Source organism: Pogonomyrmex barbatus, unplaced genomic scaffold (genome assembly GCF_055798465.1).
Source record: "Pogonomyrmex barbatus isolate J1 unplaced genomic scaffold, ASM5579846v1 scaffold15, whole genome shotgun sequence".
Lineage (NCBI taxonomy): Eukaryota > Metazoa > Arthropoda > Insecta > Hymenoptera > Formicidae > Pogonomyrmex > Pogonomyrmex barbatus.
In genome coordinates, this window is record NW_028297111.1 from 2,588,982 (window position 1) to 2,608,938 (window position 19,957).

General features: G+C 31.9%; 1 protein-coding gene and 1 long non-coding RNA gene across 2 annotated transcripts in view; one reads left to right on the forward strand and one right to left on the reverse strand.

Annotated features, from left to right (window-relative positions):
• Positions 1-19,531, reverse strand: part of LOC105423398 (uncharacterized) — a 33,332-nt gene extending 13,801 nt beyond the window's left edge. Inside the window, exon 1 of the mRNA XM_011633141.3 lies at positions 16,662-19,531. Within this exon, the coding sequence (XP_011631443.2) occupies positions 16,662-16,829 (168 nt within the window). The 5' untranslated portion in view covers positions 16,830-19,531. The remainder of the gene's footprint in view (positions 1-16,661) is intronic.
• LOC148937233 (uncharacterized) lies at positions 4,404-5,493 on the forward strand. Its single transcript, XR_016138492.1, has 2 exons — positions 4,404-4,750; positions 4,842-5,493. It is a non-coding gene; the product is annotated as an uncharacterized LOC148937233 (long non-coding RNA).
• Positions 19,532-19,957: the final 426 nt, after the last annotated feature.

Here is a 19,957-nt window from a genome sequence, read left to right on the forward strand (position 1 = left end):
ATTCTATGTATTTCATCTTACTCGTTATTTATTCTCAAGTTTCTTAGAATTAATCGAGCTTAAATTTTGATTTTGTACTTGTATAATATAATAAATTTTTATTATAGCATATATATTTTTATTATTAGAAAAGATATCTGTTATTTAAGTACCTAAAATTAATATTTCTTTATTACAATTAAAATATTATTAATTAAATTTATTTTTCTTGTTTTAATAAATATTTTATATATATATATATTATATTTATTACTATCATACAATTATAAAATACATAGAAAATATAAAATAATTCTTATATAAGTTATATAACTATTAATTAATTTTTTAATTAGTTTTTATCTAATTTTTTGTAAATTTATAAATTTATAGTCTCCATTCTTTATTAAGATTTATAATACTTGAATAATTTAAATAATTTGAATTGATTTTAGATAATTCAAATAATAATTATATAATAATAATTATTCAATAATAATTATTTTTAATAATTTAGATATTATACCGACTTACAATATATAAATATCTATATATGCTTATTTGTAAATAATTATTGATTTCAAGCTGTTTATATAAAATTCATAAATTTACTTCTATCAGTTTATATCTCTCTCTAATCTTTACATACTAATCACACTCAATTACATAATCGAAGTCTATCAATCAATTACGGTAAAATATTACAAATATCTGCGGATAATATCTGTAAACCAGTAAAACGGTCTACGATTTCAAGCTGTGAGAAATTTTTAAGCCCGTTTCCCGAAAGATTTATAGATCAGTTTATTGCGGATGAAACATCGCGCAGTTGGGATCTACCAATTAATCAGAATCATAGTAATATTCTGACGAGTACGCTTTCTATCCATATCTGATGCGATCTATCCTATCCAGATGTTACGAAATTCAGGGTGCGATCGAGAGAAAACACGAACACTGATTAGATTGTCATAATTACGGTAATCGTGTATCAATTTTCCAGACGTGAACGATCAAGTAAAATTTTCGTTTGATCAATTTTAACTTCCTATAAGGTAACCCGTGAAGTTTCGCACTTACTTCGAGTGTTACTTCGAGTGTAATTGGTGTTCAACGATATCTCAACGTGCAACAGCGCGTTGCAGCACTTTTGCAAACGCATGTAGCTCGTGAAGGAATGCAGGAGGAGTCGGCTCTTCAGTTCAGTACATGATGGACCGACGTATGAATTAATAGAAACAGGTTTAAAAATTTCGCACAGCTTGAAATCAGTACCGTTTTACTATTCACAGATAGCAGACGTAGATATTTACAATTGCAAATGGCTAGATGTTGCAGATGGCAATCATCTTTTCATACAGAAAGAAACCTACGGGTTAATAAAAGAAATGGAAGAAAAACATTATTGAAATATTTTTTGAAATACGTAATTTAATTGGAAATTTGAAATAGAGTTGTGAATATCAAATGTATTAGTAATTAAATATCTCAAATTAATTTCTTGTTAAAACGTTGTGTTTTTATATAAACAAAAAATGATTTATTTTAGTAGACAACAGAATTAAAATAAAATAAAAATTTCAAAATTTTGAAATACTAGGAACTTATTATTTTAGAAATTTATTAGAAATTTAAACTATGAAGAATTATGAAGCAAGTGAAAGCAAAACACTCGTGGTTAATTTCTTTCAAACAAAAAAATTATATATTAATTGGAATTTTCAGGACATGTAGAAAAATATATTTATTTTTCACAAATTCTCTAACACATTTCTAAAAATATTTTCGCAATACATATTCAAAACATCATAAAAGTGTTTTAGTAGATTTACAATTTTATTCCTAAAAATATTATTCCGATTATGTCTACAAAAATTTTTTAATACACTGTGTACTTACAATTTCTTAAAATAAAATAAAATATCATAAAATCTCTCAAATTAAATGACGTAAATCTGGAAGCCTTTCCAGATAAATCTCTAGAATCGTTATGTTCTATGGGATTCTGATTTCAGCTTCGCTCGCAATCTCGTTTACCGGGCAATTAAGGATAACAAGCAGGACGATTACTCTTATTATAGGAAAAAAAAAAAAAAAAAACTTGAAATCTCGGTTTTTTTGGTGTTTAATGTAACGCAACATTTTGCATGCCTTGTTATAGCGCAAGTACTATTGCGATATACCGCGATATAATATAATGGCGAACGAATATCACTCAGTTTTTACGATATCGCTATTCGCGAGAAAGCATCGCGAGTAAGCGCACACACACACACACACACACACACACACACACACGCGCGCGCGCGCGCGCGCGCGCGCACACACACACACACGCACACACACGCACACACACACACACACACACACACGCACGCACACACGCACGCACACACACATACATTAGCGCGCGCGATATCGTACTTAAGACCGATAATTATGCGATTCCGAGACTGAGAAAACGCCAAGAGCCACGATTTAATCAACGAGTTCGCCGCTCGAAATTATTCGAGTCGACGAACGCGAGCGCAATTGAAAAATAATTATAATCGGCACGAAAGTGGAAAAGGACAATCGGGCGAGCGTAATCGTTAAAAATAAGGAGGGATAAGTCCCATTCAAGGGTCCACTCGCACGTCGATGTGCAACGTCAACATCACGCATCGTCAAACGTCATGCTGAAGTATTTCGCAACATGAACGCAACCTAAGTAGTTGTAATCCACCGGATCGATTCATGTTATATACGTAATGGCAACGTCGATTTATCGGCTACTGTTACAACTGCGTTACGCTAGAAAAGCATTTTTGTTGTTTAAGCGAGAGTTTAACTCAAGTGTAGTGAAATTATATTTTCGCATTAAAATAATGGAAAATGGCAGGCAGGCAGGCAGGCAGGCAGGCAGGCATTCCCGTGAAGGCTATAACATGACGATATTAAATGGAAATTTATCTGCGATACCGGTCTGCACGATCACTTATTTGCGTTTCAAAATATATAGAACGAGTATTATGTGTAAAATGATCGAAAGTGAGAGAGTACGTAAGTAAAGTCGCTTGTGCATACAAACGCCAATAGAATCGAGATAAGGAAGATAAGGAAGAAATTAAGTCACCTGATGACTAAAAATGTAAAATCGAAATCGATTGTCGCCTGCAACTCGATTACAACTCAGGTGCGACCAAGACGGATGCGACCATAATAATATCCATCTTACACACACAGGAAAGCATAAGTGACGATTAGGAAACGGTTAACGACTGCCTCGTACGAATCGTGACGTATGGAATTCAAACGTCTTTCACGCACGCGAGAGATCGAGCCGTAAAACGTGATGAGCGATGAGGCGAGTCGCGAGCGTGAAGCGTAACGATTTCCGTCGACGTGAGAGTACAAGTATCATCGTGCAACACAATATTGATCATTAATCATCTATCGATGAATATCGGATACGCCGCCGAATGGACCATTATGCGAGTGACGCGCCGTGTTAAAAGCCGCGCTATCGCTGCCGCCCGCGGCATCCACGAAGATCCAACAGTGATTGACCCTGACAGAAAGGGAATGCAATACCATTAAAATAGAATAGAATATTGGAAAATTGAAAAATTGTGAAATTGTAATTGATCTTGATCGATTGCGGCCTTTCCAGCCGTGCTCGCGATCAATAATATTAAGCATCTTATTATTCAAAGTTTCACGAAAATGGTAATTGGTACCCAATTTCTAATCCACTAATATTTTAAATAAGAAATTATTGTTATCGAAATGATTACCGCTAAATCGAGTGTTTTAAGTGTTAACACGAATATTTGATTACACAATTCTAAAACAAGAATACAAACGAGAAGATATATAACTTGCTCTAAATAGTTTGTAAGTTTTCGCATCAAAATAGAATTCTATTTAACATATCTTGTATTTTATACGTTTTACTATTATTTTATTTACATATTCCATTTTAATTTTTTTATTACTTTTTATTATGTCCTGAGAGAAAAATATTTTTAGATTCAATAAATTTGCGAAAATTTGAGGGTAATTTATTCATTGGAGTTCAATCAAATCACATCGTTTGACACTATTCTGTGAATTTGATTTATTAAATTAAATTAAATTAAATTAAAATTGTCCGATTAAATAGAGATCATCGTAGGAAATAGACTTAGGAAATTAAAATCATTATCATTTGTCATAAAAAATTAATTAATATTATAAATAAATAAAGTGTGAAAATGGACTTAGGACATCACATACTATTATCATGATAGAATATATAAGATAACAAAATGATAAAGGCAATTATGTTCCTTGCAATTAGGTCATACCTGTAATAATTTTATATTAAATTTATAATAATTTTTTATTATAATAATTTATAATAATTATAATAATTTTTATATTAAAAATTGGAAAAACTTTCTAAATAAGTTAAGAGTATTTAATCTCGATTTTGCAATTATCTAATACCTTTTTATCGTCCTGTTTATCGTATTCAACGTTAACGTTGTATGACAGCTTAAGGCCATGTAAATGAAAGGGCACAATTGTAACGCCGGCGTAAATCGGAAACATTGATATGTGATTTGTAATATTACACTTCTGTACGTGTTTTCAGTGTTGTCGCGGTTACGCTCAGTTGCCCAGTTGTTTTCTAGCCGTCAGTATTCTGTCAGTGCAGTTGTGTTTTAAATGAAATAATTTGTCATTGCAATCTGCTATCTGGAGTGTCTATCTTTACCTGTGACGTGGAAAATACAATACGTAAAAAGTACTATATAATCCTATCATGTTATTACTTGAAATATTAGCCGAAGCTGAGGCTTCGTTCAGAACCGGTATATCAAGATTCAATATTCCAGTTCCGTAACATTGTATTTATAAAAAAAAGGAATCTCTCCTGGAAGCTCATCGCCACTAGCGACTCGATCTTTATGTGCTAACACAGATACCTGATACGCTGATAGCTGTAAACCAGTAATATAGATTTGTCTTGTTCACACGAACGGAAAGACGGCATGGTATTTGTAAGACAGCGTATTATTGGGCATAACAGAACGTGCTGCATTTTAAAGTTAAGTGCGCCGTAAGGTTGAAAAGTAAGTAACTGCTGTTAATCTCAACTTCTCTATTTTCTCAGTTAACTCTGTATGTCAAAGTGGTAATTATACATCCTGGCGATCGAAACATGCGGATGCGGACTAATAAGTAATACGGTTTGATAAAACGTATTTGCGTATACGAGTGATCGATATCGGCATATTTATCTTAATGCGAATTGCGCACAACGACTAGAAACGGTAAATAATAATAATTTTACGTCCAATTGTAATTTTGCAGACTGCGGAAGAATGAATGTTTTTAAATTACTTAACAGGATATATTTTACTCTTTTAAAATTAAATACACATTTACAATTAGATTATAAAATTAGAACACTTGTAAAATTTCATATCTTTATAGGTATTTATGAATAAAAAGATACATACGTAAAAAAAAAAAAAACATATAAAACTCACTCATATAATGATTAGAAAAAATTTTGCTTTCTCCGTAGTATAAATATATACATTAATTCCTTAAAACAATTTAAAAAGCATTATTATCTTAAAAAAAATCTTCTCTTATATCAAATTTTTGTCTCTATTTTTCTATCTATCTATTTTATTTAATCAGTTTCGCTACTGCTTTAAACATTAGATTATTGTTAATATCAATAAAATTCTTTTTAAAAGTACCTTATTCTTATATATTATTTCTCATATTTCTCTTATTGCGCACACACAATATTTTCGAATAAATTCTTTCATTTTATATTTGAATTAAGAAATTGTGATTTATTTAATGGTTTATCTATGTTGTTCTGCATGTTTATGCAACATGTATTATATTTTTGTTTTTATTTTAATATAACACCTATTATGTGTAACTTTATGATACTGTATGATTCATAACAATAATGATCAAGAATCTTGTTCCGAAGAGTGATCTGTGGCATTTACTCACTTAGAGGCAAATTTTCTTCTTATTCATTAGAAATTAGAAAGATTAGATTTACGAAATTACACTGTTGATATGAAAAATTTTTCTTACAAGGATAGAAAATCTTCGAAACCAATGGCCAATAATGTATCGATGTAATACATGGAATATAATACACGAAAATTATATCCTTACACTGTATAAATATAGTTATACATAAAATCTTACTTATTCTTTAAATTTAAATAAATATATTATATATATTTTATATTAAATTATTTTATATAATATTTTAATAGTAGAAATATAACGCAAAATAATTGATGAGCTTCTGAAATATCAATTTTTTAAGTGAAGAATGAATCTAAATGCATTATTACATGACAAATTTATAATAGCCCACGTACATGTTTATGTATACATTCATAAATAAAATCTCTGTCAAGAACTACACAGTTTTTTTTTTTTACTGACTTTTATGATCAAGACTAATTTCTCTAAAAAAATTCAGACGAAAATTCTTTTTTTCGTCTTCTAATCCCACGAATACATTTGAGGTATAAATTATCTGATTTATTCTGCTGTCATGTCGATTAAATATACATATAAATATTGTAATAATTATATATTCTAGGCTGTAAACTTGCCGAATTTAAATGTAAGATTTATAACACTTTGCGAAAGAAAGAGGTTGTACACAGGAAGTCAAAAGAATTCTGCAGTATGTCGGACAGTAAATGGAGGATTCAGAATTACTACAGTCACATCTGTTTTATTTCAGAAAAATCATTCGCGTAAATTTTACGAATTTATTTCAAAACATTAATTCAGGTCAATACAAAAAGTAGTGATACTACTTTTTTATTATTTATAAAACGAAACCGGTACCGGTATACATAAACATATATAAATAATACATATTTATATTTAATTCTGGACGGAACGGTATCTTGTCGAATTGAGAAGCATTGTACCCGGAATAATATTAGAAGAAGTAGTTTGGATTTGCATGCATATATAAGCGATTTAAGATAGATTTAATTATGCGCGTCGAGAATATTGCCAAGCTGCGTGAATTAATAGCCGCCGATCACGAATGATGCTCGCTGTAGATAAAACGTAACAAGAAGAACGTAACAACTTTCTTAGTTGTTCGCGATGTAATGTTTGCGAGCGATTACGATCGATCGATGAATCGATTCGTCAGACTTTGTAGCGGTATATGATATGAATTAGAATTTAACGAAATTATCCCTTAGGCGAGATAGAATCGGCTCGCGAAAGATTGTTCTCATCGCCATTATGAAAAAAATATCTTGGGAGAGATTGTTATAGAATTATATCGGTTTTATATATCTGTAGCCTGTCAACCACGTCGTGCATATTACACACATTTTATCATCTATTTATATATGTAGCTTTCACATAGCTTTAATTAAACGAAATTGAAACAAAATTAATATTAATAAATTAAATTGTAACAACGGTTTATATGTTTTTTCAAAAACAAGATTTAACTTGTTTTTCTTAATAACAAGTTTATATGTTTTCTTAAAAAGTCAGAAGCATGAAAGTTGAACGCAGGATCTTGTCGCGATTGTTTTATATTATAAAATTAACAACAATAATCGTGACTATAACAAATATTTCGATCTTAGATTGGGTCGTCCTCAGTGCGTGGTCCTAAAATATAAAAATTTTATTATTACATCTAATTTAAGTTAAAAAACCCGCAATAAACTAACAAACATGTCAAAAGTAATAAAATGACATGCAGTAAGTAATGAAATGCATAAAAGGAAAACGCATATTCGATTATAAAATACACTCACGTAGTTGAATTTGTGATAAAGTCAATCTCCAGTCATACGTTTCACCGAGCTGCAATATATTCATATTGCAGCTATACTGTCTATAAAGTTAATATATGTAACTACAATCATCGCACTTTTTTTCTTTATATTGTGCTGCTCAGCATCTTCGTGATACTCCTATATGCACCTATAGACTAACATATAAAAGATGTATTCAATGATTGTACAACACAAAAAGAGATCACCTCGATACATTAAATAACAAATAAAAATTCTCAACTTATACAAAATGTAAAAAAAATATGTGTGTGTGTGTGTGTGTGTGTGTGTGTTTTTTTTACATTTTGTATAAGTTGAGAAGTTTTATCTGTTATTTAATGTGTCAAAATCATCTCTTCATATATATATATATATATATATATATATATATATATAAATAGAGATGATTTCAACACATTTTATATATATATATATATATGCTTATATATATATATATATATATATATATATATATACATACTATGTATAATACTTTAAGCAATGTGGCCTAAGTATAAGATGATTAAAGATGAGGTTGATTAAATCATTTTGTACTGTCGCTGATGGATGTGACTTAAGAAATGTGATGTGGAGAAAAAAAGAGACTAAAATAAAGATTTAATGGCCTATGAATATGATGGGGAAAGACCAACCAACGGAAACCGAAATATTTGGCGTTAGAAAGGATCGTTACGAAGATTCTAAGCGGCACAGTATAAGGAAAAGAGACAAGATGATTATAGTTACATATATTATCTTTCTAGACATGAGTATTTTTCATCTCCCTAAAATATATGACTACTGAAATATATGACTATTGAAGAATGAGATTGATGACTTTAACACAAATTCGAATACGTAAATGTATTTTGTAATTGGACATACATTTTTCTTTTTGTTATACATCATTTTATTACTTTTGACGCGTTTGTTAATTTATCGCGGTTTTTTTAATTTAGATGTTAACAGGGAGATTTTTATATTTTATGAGCCATGATACACGCACTGAAGATGACCCAATCTAAGCTCGAAACGTTTGTTAATTATAATTATTATTTTTAAATTTATAATATAATAATATAAACAATTGCAAGATTTCTGCGTTCGACTTTCATGCCTCTAACGTTTCATTTTGTTTTTAGGAAATTATTATTTTTTTATTTTAGTCATTATTTCTTTGTAAAATCTTAAAATATATATATAGGATATCTCAAAATTCCCTCTTATGTAGTACAAAACATAATATTTTATGTTAAAAGTGTTATGTTAAAACAACTTTCACAATTGATATATATGTATATTATTAAAAAAAAAAATAAAAAAAGTATTATTTTGAAAAGTATTATTTTAGAAAAATTTAAAAACTAATTTTTTATAATAATATATACACTATAAAATTAAGAAGATATATATTTATAATTTATATTATATATGTATATATAAATATATTATATATTTTTTGTATGGATTTGTAAAAATGTATTAAGTGTAAGAATACATATATATATATATATGTATATATATATATATATATATATATATACATATATATATATATATATGTATATATATATATATATATATATATATATATTTATCTGGATAGATAATAATTAGTATATATTTCTTATGTTTTTCTTTCTACATGTATTTAAGCTTTAAGCATTCATAAATTTATATAATTATATAATTTATATAAAATCTGTGTACAAAAATTTAAAAATTAAAATTAATGTAAAACAAAAATACATTTAAAAACAAAAATACATTTAAAAACAAAAATACATTTAAAATTGCAAAATGAATATGATGATTAAAAGAACTTTTATATAAGTCTTCGTACATAAGTGTCTGTACATTATGTTTAAAGTTCAAGGGTCTCTAATGCAATTAGAAAAGTTATTTCACAATACATCGAATTAATAAGCCGTTACTGTTAGTAATAATGGACAGTTGCTGGATGACTTTTTTTTTATTGGTATTTCTAGCGAATTAAGAGTCTATTATCTTCAATTAGCTTCCTCTATTAATGATCATGGGCGTCAAGATTTTTTACGGATACAAAAGATAAATTTATTTTACACCATTTGATGAACTAATAAAATATTCTAGTGCCTTTAGATGTTATCGCTCGAATATATTGGCTATTTCAGTATAGAAAATCTTTAAAGAAATTAGTATCTTTATAGAAATTAGAAATTTATTTTATGAATTAAATATATTATATGAGAAAACTTTAAAATAAACTTAATCTTAAAATATTGCATCTATTTAAATATTATTTTATAATGACAATATTTTCTCAAATAGTACAACTTTCTAATATAAAATCAGAGAGCTTTAAGTAAACTTTCAGTATCAAAATATTTTTAATAGAATTGAGTAGAATTTTGGAGAAGATCTCATTTCGCTTAATAAAATTATGGCATATTTTTCCTTCTTCGGTGATTTAAATATTATATTAGATTTTTCAATAAATAAATATTTTAAAAACAGAAGTAAAATTAGAAAGTTGCAAAACAGAAAATAAATAAAAAAGTATTAATTAGTTGATTCCTTAATTAAATTGTTGTTTCTCAAAGTACATATCTCCTTTATGTACATTTATTCTGATCTTTTTGATCTTTTCCTGGTGGGACCTGTTGGCCTTCATCATCTAATTAATTCCATGGTGAATTTTACCTTCGCAGTGTTTAATTAGCATTTCCTAGAGTAAGTGGATGCGAAATATTGCTGTGGTTAAAACGTTGCCATCAGCATGACATTGCGGTTCTGCCGTTATACTGTCTCCTCTATGTATGTCATTGTTAATAAACTCATAGTTTTATTATAATAATCTTGGCTTATTAGTGTGAATTAAACTCGCGATTGTATATGATACTTTTACAATATACGATACACTGACGTAGTAATATTACTTTCCGTTTTGGAACTTTTTTATTCTATTTCATCAATGAACGAATAAATTATTCTAGTGTACGAATAAATTTTCTCTCCAATAAGTTCACTCAAATAAACTCTCAGATAAAAGTTTAAACTTCAATACAATATGTAATATATACATTTCACCCGATTTGCTGATTTATTTTACTTATAGATATATAAATTAATTTTTCCAAGAAATGTTTTATCCTCTTCGCGTGTGTAAGCTCATTAGAATTAGAAAAGAGGTTAACACTTGCTCTTTGTAAGAATATCCTTCGTATATCTACATTATAAATTTTCCAAGTGTCTAAACTTGAAAAAAAAAACACCATCAGTTCGAGACATAACGTACAACTATATAATCCGATAGTAAAAAAAAAATCATGTACCTAGAGGAAAGATATTTTGAGTCGCAAAGTGTACAGATCTCAACGTCGTATCTCTCGATTGGCATGAGCAATGCTGACGTGAAATATCGGCTTGTCGCTCCCTTTCAAGTTACGATAATCTTAATTAAGCAATGAATACGTGATCTCGTGCTGCGTCGGCATCCTAATGATGGGCCGAGCCATGAGAAACACGTTCTCGTGCGGCAAAAAGCGCACATGGACACACCATAATCTACCCGCCGCGGAAAGCCATAACTCCTCATCACACACGACGTTTGAAAGTTTTTTTTTTGTTTTTATCAGATCTTCCGGAAGTAAACCGTGAATTCTTAAATTGCACGTTTACATAGCACGCCGGTATACACCTGTATGTTTCTTTTTTTCTTGATTCATCGCCAAGACGTACTTAATTATATTAACCATGCCATGCTTGCTATTATTTTTCAATTATATTTTTTGAGAATATCAGTTGTAATACATGAACAATAACGTAAATCTTGTATAAATATCCGCTTTAGTAAAATCCATTTAATAGAAAATAAACGCGTATAAAAATAATAATTAAAAAAATAACACTTGCAAAAATAGCTTTTATTTATGCTATTAAACTTTCCTTTTTAATCTAAGAAATCTATCTAAAATGTCATTTGATATCTTTTAAATAGCTTTCATAAAACAACGATATAATCTGAAGAGTCATGAAACACATAATATCCTGTTTATTATGACGGAAAGTCGAAAGCTTCTTTGGAAATAAATGACAGATAATCCATTTAAATTCTCCACAAAATTGCAACACTTAGAAAAAGCATATAATCCATTCATATTAAAAGGTTATAACTTTTCATCGCTGACATTTGAAATTTATTATAAAAACAATCCGTGAATTCTTAAGCTTTACGTTTGCACGAGACTACTATTTCCTAAATAATTATATATCAAAATTACAGTATGTTTAATTATTTCTACTAATCACTCTTTCAATAGTTTTATATAAGTTCTTAGTCTGTTGCATTAAATTGAATATATTATTAAATAAATAATTTTTTTCTTAATTTTCTTAATTTATGCGTGTTAGAACACGCATAAACTACTCGATTTCTCATTTTCTGTTAATTGGTGGTTTAAACTTGATCTAATATGATAATATAATAATTACGTTTTTTCTATCTATAATTAATCACTAAGCGTAGATAGAAAAAAACATAATTTTTATATTAGTCAGTTTTAAATCTAAATCGCAAATTAACCAAAAAATGAAAAATCGGGCCTTGAACTTTAATAATGTATTTTAAATTTCTATTCAATATTATATATCTTGATATATCTATGATATATTCTAAGTATCAATGTTATTATTATTATATATCTTTCAAGTATAAAGATATCGATTATATTCCAAAAATTTTTTTAATTGTCTACAAAAAATTAAGATGTTCGATCAATATTTGATCGAATCGATATTAATGAATGAAGAAGAAAAATAGTACAACCATAATCAACCATGTTCAAAAATATTTATAAGATCGTTAAGCGAAAGGCCATAAAATGTCACGAAGGAAACAGGCCAAATGCATATGCATACGTGCATTAATTCACGTATTACATATTGTAGCAGATTTGAGGTCCGAACGTAATCTTCTTTTATTGGATATCGGCAGTTTCACGGCAGCGTAACTAAATTCAACGTAAAAAAAAAAAAAAAAAAAAAGAAGTTTCCATGTAACGTTCTGTGTTAGTAATCCAAAGGGACAACTAAAATCGCAAAGAAATGATTGTGATCATAAACCGGTTTGAGAGGTTCTCCTTCAGGTCCAGTGAGACGTATCATAATATCACAATTCGTCACAGTTTCAGAGAATTCTCTTGCATTTAAGAATACAATGTATTGAATGTGCTTCATTATAATAATATTTCTCACTTGCTTCGTATGCGAGAAGCAAGAGAATTAGCTCGCCTCGCGAATTATATCAGTCGCACTAATTAAAACACGTGTGATTTTCCACGCTTCTCAATCAAGATGAAAAAAAACGCCAGAGATAAAAAGCGAGTAGCGCAATCATGTCCACAAATCGCGCAATATGTTTCGTAATGATGAATCTGTTCAATTTAACATGTTCCTTATGATTTTATAATCTCTTTCTCTCTCTCTCTCTCTCTCTCTCTCTCTCTCTCTCTCTCTCTCTGTTTTTATCAAATTAATGTAATTTATGTTAAAATTATTTAATTTCTTAATTCTTTGATACTTAAGTTTTAGATATGAAAGAAGTATATGTATATATATTTATACATATGCACGCGTACTCGATTATATCGCTCATTAATTAAATCATTCGTGCTAATTAGAATAACATGCGAATTTGTCAGATGACGCTATTTCGAGATCGTATGATTTATTTTGCAAAAAATTCATTATGAGATTGTGATGAAATCACAAACATTTAACAACTCGTATTTTTTTATTCTTCCCATTTTTACATATTTTTGCTGTAATGAATCCGTTTACTGCACAGAAATATTATTAGATTAAATTGCTACAAAACCGGATATCAATCCTTTATGATTCTCATTAACTGACTAATTAGCGAAACGTACGTGAATAAACAGCTTGAAGCGATGAACAAATCGGAAATTGCTTAAAAATGCATATGCTAATCCTTTTAAAACTATCAAAGTTCATAGTCCAATCTTTTTCTTCAAACATTTTGTTCTTGTTAGTTAAGAAGAAAAATATTTTCCGTTTTATAATAAGTCGAATGCATCGGGGAACTATACATCTTTAAAATTGTTGTATACATAAACATTTTAATAAAAAAATAGAATACAATTAAATCAATAAGATGTATGAGAGAAAGAGAGGATGCGATAAAACATCTTTTATTTTTTTTAATATCTTTCTAATATTTCTAATATAAAAATGACTCAAAAGATATTCTTGTCAATAATAGTTCTGATTAAAATAACATAATTAAAATTATTCCGCATTTGAATGCATAATTGAAAAAAATTTAATAAAAGAACGTTAAGATATTTTTAATCATTATTATTTTTTTTTTTTTTTTTTTTTTTTGAAGAAAATAACGAGCTCGGGAGCTACGCGTTATTTCTTTCTTTTTACGCCACGCGACGCACGCAGGAGCGCGACAAAAACTGGGAATCTCGCGTTGAGTAAACAGGTACTGGGTCAAACGGTAATAAATCGAGATGCCGGGATGCCTTGAGAATCCGCGAATGGCAGTACCGGAAAGATGCATTGCGCGCGAACGTTCCGAGAACCGCAAAAGGGTTGTCTAGTAGAAATGCGTCGTGCGGGCTTTACGGAATCAAAGATCTGAGTATCTGCCAGCGTCGAAGTCAAGGGTAGCCATATTTGTTGCGACAAGAGAGCGAACCTTTTGCGGATGTCGTTTTCTTCCTTTTCTTTTCTTTTTTTTTTTTTCCCCCCCCCACTCTGACACGCGAGACGCGAAAGAGCGATTGCTTTTCCAACGCATTTCGATCGCAACGCTTTTTAATTGTCTCCAAGGCAGTCGCTGTAAATTATAAAGATCATCGCACGAAATATTGTAAATAACATGGAACCCCGAACGATATTACGTTTATATTTCGTGATTAAGTGTCTTAGGCGGGAAAATGAAGAATTCTTTTGGAATAAGATGAGACGTGAATAAGACGTGAATGGACTGAACTCGCTCAATGAATTTCCATTTGCAGGGAAAATTTTTCTTTTCGGCACTCTGCTTGTTAGAGTTTAGAAAGCGCAATTCGTGGCACGAATCGCACAGCAACGCATAATTGACAATTTTCACGTCGCAGACGCGACATTACTTTGTAATTACGTTGTATGCTGGAGTGCGTCGGGATTTATTTCCTAGGTTTTCCTTTCGCAACAAGATTCTACTCACGTAAAACTGCACTTAAGCGTTTTATGTGATAAAAACAACGTAAGCGTAAAATAAAGTAAGTTTAAACACGCGGGAGATTGGATATAAAAAGATATAACGATTAATAATTGCTCGATAATAACGGAATCCACTGACGTTGAAAGTTAAAAAGTATCTGAAGCAGCAAAGCTTTAAAAATGTTCGGATAAACAACTTTATTCCTTTAAATTTCAAATCATTTTCACTTGTATTAAAATCAAACAAATATAATTAAGCGTAAAATAAAATAAATAATTTAGACGCGCAAAAGGTCAACTATGAAAAGACTATGTAACGACTGATAATTACTCGATAATCATCAAAATCAATCAATGGCACTTAGAACTTTAAGGGAAAATTTGAGAAAGAGAAGAGAATTCAAGGGAGAAACGAGGGCCAACTTTAATTTTTGCGATTTTAATTTCTCAAAAAAAAAAAAAAAAAAAAAAAAACATTAATTAATTTTTCATTATATAAATCGCGAATTTTCCTCAACTAGTAAGTAAGTTAGTCAAGGTAAGTTTGACTTTTCGTCGATGTAGAATAGCTAACCGTTGAGTAATAATCTCGATTCTCGAAGAAGCATCAAGGATACAATCCTGTTGCACATTAATACATTATAAAAGTCAAGTCGCACCTGTCTCGTTAATTTTGAGCCTCCTGCTCATGTTCCAATCTAGTGGCGCAACAGTTTGTGCGATCGCGCAACTCTCCCGGTGAGTTCGCAAGAGAGCGCGACGCGCGCATCGTAACCAGTGCCAGCGCCGAGGCAGCCTCGAGAAACCTCGAGTGCGCGAATTGCGCACTCGATATCGCATTATCTTTATTTCCGTGTGACATAATTCGGCGGCATTAAACGCTCGCGTCAGAGAGCGCGCGTACAATCGGCTTGTATCGCGACGAAGTGGTTTTTACGGGATCGAAGTGTGACAAACCGGCGGCCATAGACGCGAAGAAACTCTGTCTGTTATCCGCTGACTTGACCCGCTAATTAAACGGCAACGTGAGCCGCATTTTCTTTTATTATACCGCTCATTATGGGCGAGGAAATAGTAACAAGTAACAGTAATATAGGAGCTTCTCTCAAACGCGATGAACGCACCTGAGAAATGTCACGTTGTGAAACTTTCCATAAGTCATACGAATCCAAGACGATATAATTATCTCTTACAGTTAACTCTGGATTATTTTAAGATACTTATTTCAAATGTTAAGCTGAGAATGTTAATTATATGAATATCAATACAGATTTTTTTCGGTGCTTTAATTACCAATTTACATATCATTATGTTACATATGTAATCAATATTATCAAATGAATAAGTAAAAAAAAAGGGAGGGGGGGGAAATCGGCGAACGCGGATATAAACTATAACTACATTGCCCAGATTTTATTTAACTTTTCAGTCAATTTTATTTTTTGCCATTATTATTTCAATAAGGATTATTAAAAGAAAGGATATTATACGTAATTCTTTTTAATTGACTTGAAAAAAGTTGACTCGCTTCATTTCCGCCTGTGATTTACTTATCAGTATTATTAATTATTTATAATTACTATATCGGCTAATTAGATTAATTAATCGTGATAGAGTATCTTTTATACTCACTTGAAGATAAGGGCTGGCTGCTGACAGAACCAGGCGATGCGCGAGGAATCGCTGCCCTCCTGGACAGCACAAGGCCACATCGGCGAACCTCTGCGACAGCATGGCCTCCTTCAGGATGTCACCGACGTCCGGTGCTCTCCCAGAAACGCGGATCACTTCTCCCATCATGCTCCACTTGTTTACGATCGATGATCGCTCGAGACACTCACGGAAATACCACAGGGTCCCGGACCCCCTGAAAGTCCTTAGCTAATTTTTATTTGCATGCGGCACTCGAAGATGTCTTTGCTCAAAACTTTGAAAGTTCTTAACGACCGCTCTTCAGTCAAATTGTCGTGGTCCATTCCATATCCACCATTAGCTTTCACATAAAACTATTCTCTGAGAACATTTGCAGAACTCTTGAAATCCTCTAATCTTCTTCTGCTCTTCCCTCACGTAAATTTGAGTGAAAATCTCTTGTCTTTCTCTTGCTGTCGAGCTTAAGCGTTATACGTATCATCACACTGTTTTTCGCCGCAATATAAAATATTCGCAGCGGACAGCGTCATTAATGACTATAATTTCAATGCATTTCCTTGCAACGGAATCTTGCTTGTTTTGCGAATCTTTTCCCGATACGATTCGCCCGCGAAATCTTGTTGACGCATCGATCGTTCACGTTTATAAATGTCATTTGTTGACTCTGTTGTATGGTGCTGACTTACGACTATATAATTATTGATGTTTATCAGCGATAACGGTGTTGGTATCCGCTGTCACATGTCGTCATCGCAAGATTTATGTCTGATCGCATATTTTTTGCCCGATCTCGCTCTTAATTCACCGTTAAAATCAGTTCGCAGGTTGGGGCCAATCGGATTAGTCTCAGTAAATTATCCTGCTTAATTTTATGTCCATAAATTAATCTCTTTTCTGGTCGCCGACCTTTATCTGATCATCAAAATCGAATGAGCCTTCTCAAAGTCAAGCTCGCAGAAACTCGGGTTTCCTACACTTTTTTGTACGCTCTGTTGTAATTTCTCTTTACATAAACAAATTTTTGCTTTTACATTTTTGTTTTACATAAACAAAACTTGTATTTTATTATATTCCAGTAAAGTTGGAGGCGAATTTTTAGTACATATTTTAATTAAAAGGTAATAACATTTAAATTGATTTATATTTTCTTCTCTATATTTTTGTAATGTATTCATAAAATGAAATACGAGATATGTAGATGCTTTAAAAATTGTTCGTTTTTTCATCAGAGAGAGAGAGAGAGCTCTGTAAAATTCAATGTGGAAACTAGTCTCTACTTTCGTTAAATAAATTACACTGTCGTCCCTACATAGAAACGACATTCGTTCGTATTTCACGAACGTTCAGTTCTCGATCAGCACACGTCGTTTTGTCCCCATCCTACATTGAGCCCTCTTTAATAAGACGCTTTCATTGACCAATATGCGTTCGCACGGCACTTTTCTTCCTCTCCCCGTCGTCGTTTTCTGCAATCGTAAACTTGAGGTTTTCTTCTCGCGATCTCGGCTCTTTAACCGAGCACTTTTTTTGTAGCTTCGCGCCGCTCGGTATTACGCGATATCTTGATAATTCCGCCAGAATGCAGTCGGACGTGTCAGTTTCACGACAAATTTATACGTCGCTCGGGGAACGCAATATCGCTCCGATCCTCTTTTTTATGAATGAACGCCGATCTTCTCTCCTAGATGACTTCTCGTTCATCGCCGCAATTAACAGAAATATCTCAAAATCACCTGAGGCCTGACGCACTTTTTTTTCACGCTGCTCATCCGCCCTTGAAATCCTTGAAATCGATTCTGCCGATCGACGTGCGATCAATTATCACAATCGACAAAAGAATCTCGGTCTTTGGCCTATCTCATTATATGTGACGCGTTATCTTATTATATGTGACACATTGTCTTTTATAAAGTGTTTTGTGATTCACGAAGGTCTCGAAGGTTGAGCGATATTTCTGGATAAAGAAGTTCAGTAAGGATTAGGAAAACACCTGATTTTATTAAAATTAACATGAATACTTGTTTAGGGTCAATTATTTCACCGCGCATCCGTCCGTTTGCTTCAATCGGCAAAATATACATAATTACAATCAAATTAACTGCGTCATCGAAAAAGTTTCTCTGATCAAATCACGGCCTAATTTTGACAATTTAATCCCTCATTAAATCAGTTCGACAGCACACAATGACTTAATTAATTTTCATCAAGCTGTATCTCTCGCTAAAACAATCCTATTGAAATTACCCCGTAATTGGATAATTCTAGCTCTAAGTGTCAAACGTCTTGCATTTAAAAGGAACGATACGATGGGTACTCCACCGATCCTCGGAGGAGAATTCGGGAGATCGTCGGTGAGCGGACGGGCCTCTGCGAGCCTCGGCTCGCATCGCGAGTACTCGCGAATTCGTTCAACATCTCAAGTCAGTCTGCGATCTCAAGTTTCCCTCTCGCGGATCTCAAATTTCTCTCTCGAGATTCCTCGCTGTCTTGTGCCGTTGTGTTCCCTCAGTGCGGCGAATCGCGCTCGCTCGCGGCGCTCACCCGGCGAGAAACCCGTCGCTGAACGACTCAGCAGGGCGACTGCCACCTGAAACGCTCAGGTGAGCAGAGACCACCTCTGCCACCGCGAGAATGGTCTCTCCGACGAGACGGAGAGAGCACTCGCAGGGAACTCCTCCCATGTCTCGCTGGCTCTATCCCCCCCCCCCTCCCTCGAGCAGAGTGCACCTGCGTGCACTCGTCTCGTGTACATGCACATCCAGCACTCTGCGCCGGCACAGTTTGCAATTAATTTCCAAATCACGTTCAAATGAGTGAAACTTCCGACAGCGGAATAGCCGGGACGCGGATTTCCCAATTTTTCCAATTTTCTAAACCACGTGGCATCTTGTTTCAACTTGTGTATGCGCGGTTTCAGACAATCGAAATATTTGATAAAAATAGTACGATCGGTCATAAGAAAAAAAAAAAAAAGAAAAAAAAAAGTAAAAGAGAAAGATAGAAAGAAAATAGAAAGATAGAAATGCAAAATATATAAAGTTGTCTTCTAAGATCAGCATATCTAATAAAGAATGCCTTGAAGATGAATCACAGATGAATTTATGTCTAGGAATGTAGATTATATTAGAATTCATCTCAGCTTGTTTGGCCTCATACTGATCGTATTTTATTTCTAAGATCGTCTAATGAAATACAGAGATCTCAGTTTGCTTGACGTTGAAAATAAATTATAGCATAAAACAAGGAAATATACTGTAATATACTTGGCATTCTAA